The sequence below is a fragment of the Myotis brandtii genome, unplaced genomic scaffold (assembly GCF_000412655.1).
Source record: "Myotis brandtii unplaced genomic scaffold, ASM41265v1 scaffold910, whole genome shotgun sequence".
Classification (NCBI taxonomy): Eukaryota; Metazoa; Chordata; class Mammalia; order Chiroptera; family Vespertilionidae; genus Myotis; species Myotis brandtii.
The window spans coordinates 290197-295984 of record NW_005371748.1 but is presented as its reverse complement, the minus strand read 5'-3'; the positions used below and the strand labels follow the sequence as shown (position 1 = coordinate 295984).

Below are 5788 nucleotides of genomic sequence, written 5' to 3'. Positions count from 1 at the left end.
CTGCTCAGCCACAAGCCAGGCTGATGGCTGCCAGCACAGTGGTGGTGGCGGGAGCCTCTCCCACCTCCTCAGCAGCACTAAGGATGTACAACTGCAGCTTAGGCATGCTCCCCGCTGGCAAGTGGACATCCCCCGAGGGCTCCTAGGCTGCCAGAGGGATGTCTGACTACCAGCTTAGGCCCGATCCCCCGGGGAGTGGGCCTAAGCCAGCAGGTGGACATCCCCTGAGGGGTCCCAGACCGCAAGAGGGCACAGGCTGGCTGAGGGACCTCTCCAGTGCACAAATTTTTGTGCACTGGGCCTCTAGTCTATATATATAAAAACCTAATATGCTAAGTGTCTGACCAAGTGGTCACTATGTCTGACCAAGTGGTCACCTCTTGGTCGACCAACTGGACACTATGATGTGCTCTGACCACCAGGGGTCAGATGCTCTGACCGGTAGATTAGCTTGCTGCTGGGGTCTGGTCAATTGAGACTGAGCAAGATGGGGCCAGACACACCCTGCAACCCTCCTGCGGTCCCTCTCAGGCCACCAGCCCTGATCAGCCCCCATCTGGACTGGGCGAGATGGCCCTGATCGGCCCATATGGCTGGCCAGACGGAGGAACCCCACCTGTGTACGAATTCGTGCTCCAGGCCTCTAGTACATCATATGAATATATATAGAATGAAACCTTTAAAATTGAAAATAGCTTCAGAATTTAAATTATTGGGAGATTAGGTAGAGTAGTGATGGACCTCAGTATACTAAAGGCCAGATTTGAGAAGCCAACAAGTGACATCATGTTACACAGAGAAAATTTCCAACTTTTCTTCTTACATCAGGACCAAGACAAGGGCTCCCTTGTGAATAATTCTATTCATCAAAACTAGAAGTCCTTGTCAGAATAATTAGAAAGTAAAGGAAATGTAAAATGTCTAAATCAGAAAGAAACAACTCATTGGTGTGAATTATCCCTGAGTTCTGAAAACAGCAGGGAGGAGGGAAATGCAACAATGCAGCCTTGAGAGTAGCTATCTTCTCCCTCAGTTTGAACAGAGGGGCTATTTGAATCAGAGAAGCTAACAATTTGGGGTTTCATTATCAGGTGCTTCTCATACATTGTGGTGGCCACAGCAAAGGAAAAGAAAGGCCTTTCTTTCTGTCCTTACAATCAGGTTTCCAATCACATTTCCATGATGTAAAGTTAATTACTCCTAAATCATTAACGACAACTCCACCTAAATAGAACTGGTTATGCTTAAAAGTGTTCTATATCCTGGGACACCCTGTCCCAGAGCGGAGGCGCAGACAGGCCTACAAAACTGGCGGGGCCAGGACCCTGGCTGACACCAGGCCATGGAGGACCAGTTGAAGTTGCTCACCCGCCAGCTGCTAATGGACTCCCTGGAGTACTACACCAGGAGGCCCAGCAGCTCCCCACACCCACCATCCTCGCTTGAGGCTGCTGTGATGCACTCCGTCGCCTCCCTTTCACAGGAGCATTACCAGCTCTCTTGGACCCGCTACCGCCAATGTTGGGGTAACTGTGTGGAGATGGTGGCCAACATGATGCAGAACATATTTTGACACCCCCGGGCCCCAACTGGGGCTGGGTGGTGGCACTCCTGACTTTCGTGGGGTTCCTGCTGGAGAGACCGCCAGCAAGCCACAAGTGGGCATTGAAGAAGTGGGATGCCAGGGTTGACCTGGACTGCCAGAGCCTGGTGACCTTGCTGTGCGCTTGTCTCATGGGGCAGCACCGCACCTGGCTGGAGGCGCAAGGTGGCTGGGATGGTTTTTGCCACTTCTTCAGAGCTACATGGTCACGTTGGAGCAAAGTGCTGGTTCTGTTTCTTCAGTCATGCCTTACACTAACATTCATAGCCTATTTGTGTAGAAATTGACTTGTCAAATGTTTAACCCATTTTACCTGCCTACCTGTGACCAGCCAAGTGAATCTGAGATGTGAGAGAACAGAGTAAAGCACCTTCTGAGAATTTTTACCTGCACCTTATCAGGAGTCCTGTGGTGATAATTCATCCAGTGCTTTAACTCCTGACAAGTAGGACAAAGACACTTGAGTGGCTCTTCTCTGACTGGGGAAAATGAGAATATAAAGGCTTATTGCTCCAAAGAATTGTAAAAGGAACTGCATTTCATTAAATGGGAAACCTGGTGCTATATACTTCACTTAGATAAATACGAATATGAGACTCTCATCTATCCACAATCTCATGTGCTACTGCTGACCAATTTAGCCAGGCACTGGGTTGGGGGTGAAATGGTGAAATGATAATCAACGTGCTCCAAGTACCAGTCTAACAAAGAATGTAATAGTAACATCTTCATCAGGAATTCTTTCTAAAGCCTTTGAAATTGAATTCTTGTGTTTCTAGAATGAATATTAAGAATTTGTATTTCTGACTTTAATAAATTGTTAAATGTCTTCAAAGCTTTAACAAATGCATGCATATTTTTTAAAAAGTGTTCTGTATCCTAATGTATGAAACTGGTTTTCCAACAGAGTCTGGAGAATAAACACAACAAAGGAGGCAGTGCAGCTGCTACAAGTCCAGCACCAAACTCCCCTGAAGGAATAGGACCCGGGAGCTCTGTCTGTGTCTCTATAGTTCATGCTTCTGGTTCCCAGGGACCCACATAGACTCTCCTCTCTCCCCCAACACTTGGTCCACTGGCTCTAGGCTCACACTCTGGGCTTAGTTTATCCTCTGATCACTTTGTAGGGGAAATAGTGTCAGATGAAACTTCCCGTCTCCTGACTTTTACTTCTTTCTCTGGTTGTGAGGGTTGCTTTCTCTTAGTTGTTATTACTGGTGACTGTCAAAGGCATCTCTCAGTTTAAACCTCTTCTTTTTCTTTTTATGACAATTTTCTCTCCTGGGTCTTTGTACAGATCTCCTGGAGCATTTGTGTCCACTGGGGAGAGCACAGGCCCAAGTGTAAGGAGTAATTCTTCACAGAAAACCCCCTTGAACATGACACACTCTGGGACCATGTACTTTATGTCATAATCCAACCCCAGATCTCCCTATATATCAGGAGGACATGCAAATAGGTCCTCCTCTGCCCATAAAAACCAGCCCAGCTCTAACCCTGCAGCTCTGGGACAAGAGCCCAGCCTCAGGATCCCCAGGTGTTCCCATCCCCTGATCGGGACTGAACACAGACCACTCACCATGGGGTTCAAGCTCAGCTGGATTTTCCTTATGGCTTTTTTGAGAGGTAATTTATGGAGAACTAGAGACACTGAGTATGTGAGTGGGCAGGGGTGAGATAAACAGTATACAGATCAGCATTTTGTGACCAGGATGTCTTTGTGTTTGCAGGTGTCGAGTGTGAGGTGCAGCTGGTGGAGTTTGGGGGAGGCTTGGTGCAGCCTGGGGGGTCTCTGAGACTCTCCTGTGCAGCCTCTGGATTCACCTTCAGTAGCTACTGGATGGGTTGGGTCCGCCAGGCTCCAGGGAAGGGTCTGGAATGGTTATGTCGAATGAATCCTGATGGAAGTACCACAAACTATGCCAACTCTGTGAAGGGCCGATTCACCATCTCCAGAGACAACGCCAAGAACACGCTGTATCTGCAAATGAACAGCATGAGAGCCGAGGACACAGCCATGTATTACTGTGGAACAGACACAGTGAGGGGAAGTCAGTGTGAGCCCAGACACAAACTTCCATGCAGCAGAGGTTGTGACCACCAGGGGGCCTCAGGGTCCCTGAAAACAATGCCCATACCAGCAGCAGGTGCAGTTGGAGGTTTGGTCTGTTTTCCTGTGTGGTTTCCCCTTCATGTCACAGTTTCCCTCAGAAAACATCTGGATTCCTGACTCTGCACTTACCTCTGACGTTTCTGAGTTAGAAAGTCTGTTGTAAACAGAGACAACTTTCTCACGTGGACAAACTGCAGAGATTTATTTTTCAAACACTCTGTGTCAATTACCAATTAATGATTAAAAATTCTGCTCCTAAGTTCAACCAGAGGTTCTGCTGACTCAACAGTGCAACTCAGCCCCACACAGCTCAGGGCCCCAGTCAGGCAACAGCAGGACACATTTGCGCTAGACAGTGGGCACCAGAGTCATGTGACCCCAAAGCTAGAGAAGAAGGACCATGGTAGTGAGTCACTGACTAATAGTCATGCTCATAGCACCAAGAGTAGGTGACATCAGGCAGAAGCAGGGGACCCATAGCAGCTTGTACAGATGACCAGGTTGACGAGAAACACACACACCAAAGGAGATGGAGTGATCATTGTGCTCATAGTTGAAATCTCTGGGAGGCACAGGAAGGGCCCTCCAGGAAATCAAAGGTGCTTGGACAGAGGCATAAAAGGAGGCTTTTATTTTCTGTGCGGTGGGGGGTCAGTGGGAAGCATTCTGCTTCTTTGTGTGGTTCCAACCTCTTGGTGACAAATGAAGAGGAGAACAAACCTTTCCTATTAGAGTCCCCTGTGGGGCTTATGAAGAAGTGGTAGGTTGCAGCCATCAATTGTCAGCAGTCAAACATAAAGGAATATAAAGTGTGACTACCAATCCCACTTAATAACCATAAATATGAGCAAAAACGAGATAGGGGGGCATTATGTGTGAAGAACAATGATCCTATATAATAAAAGTCCAGAGACAATATAACGTCATGACCATAATGACCATTAGTCCAGAACCACCACAGCCTCTCACTGGGGTGTCCCTGCCCACCAGCAAGCAGCTGAGCCAATCAGGCAGGCAGGCAGGCAGGCAGAGTGGTTAGAGGTGATCAAGTAGACAGACCAGTGGTTAGGGGTGATCAGGTAGGCAGGCAAGTGGTTAGGGGTGATCAGGTAGGTAGGCAGAGGAGGTTTGGGGCAATAAGGCAGGCAGGCTGGTGAGCGGTTAGGAGCCAGCTGTCCCATATGGTGAGAGGAATGTCTGACTGCTGGCTGCAGAATCAGGCCTAAACCAGCAGTTGGAGATCCTCCGAGGGGTCCCAGATTGGAGAAAGTGCAGGCCAGGCTGAGGGACACTGGACCTCTAGTATCTACATAAAATGAGTAGAAGAATTATTGATTACTAGTAGCCCGGTGCACAAAAATTTGTGCACTCGGGGGGGGGGGTGTCCCTCAGTTATTAAACATTTATTGGCACAACATTGACCACATTGGTGGTGGTGGTGGTCTTGTCAGAATGTGTTATATTATGCAGATGAAAATATATTTAAACAGATTTGATGTAGATATTTTCAAAGATAGAAGAATTGTCCCTGTCAACTATTTTAGTTGATTCATATCTTCACTAATTGTCATCATTGCAAAGTTTTCAGTCCCCATATGGATTGCTAGATATAATAGGTCATGTGCTGTCCCTGTCCTTTGTTACCTTAAGGACTCTAGTTTTCCATTTATATGCTTAAGTACCAATCTTACCGGCTTAAAAATGTAAGCTGTTAACACTACCCTCTCTGTTCTGTATCCTTCCGATGAAAAGTGGAGTTGGGTTGCAGCACAGGAGAGAAATTCAGAAGGGGAATATTGCAGTAATGACTGCAGTAGGAGAAGAGGAAACCTATTTCCCTGGCCACAGGTGCTGGTGCCTTGGACCACAGGGCTGACAGTTCTCCGGGTGGCTGCAGCCTGGGACCTCTGGCCAGTACCTTATCCATCTCCTGGGCTGCAGCCAGCCCCAGGCGCTGGCGCCAGGACCAAAGGTGGGCGGCTTCTTCTTCTGGGGGCTTCTTCTTCTGTGCTTCCAGGGAGGGCAGTCAGTTATGTGAATATGTGTGTGCATGCAAACATAGGCGTGTACAC

General features: G+C 47.9%; 1 gene segment (V, D, J or C); it reads left to right on the top strand.

Annotated features, from left to right (window-relative positions):
- The first annotated feature begins 3117 nt into the window (after positions 1–3117).
- LOC106724635 overlaps positions 3118–5788 on the top strand; it is a 4175-nt gene continuing 1504 nt past the window's right edge. The window contains 2 exon segments of the V gene segment in view: positions 3118–3229; positions 3334–3644. Coding sequence covers positions 3184–3229; positions 3334–3644 — 357 coding nt within the window.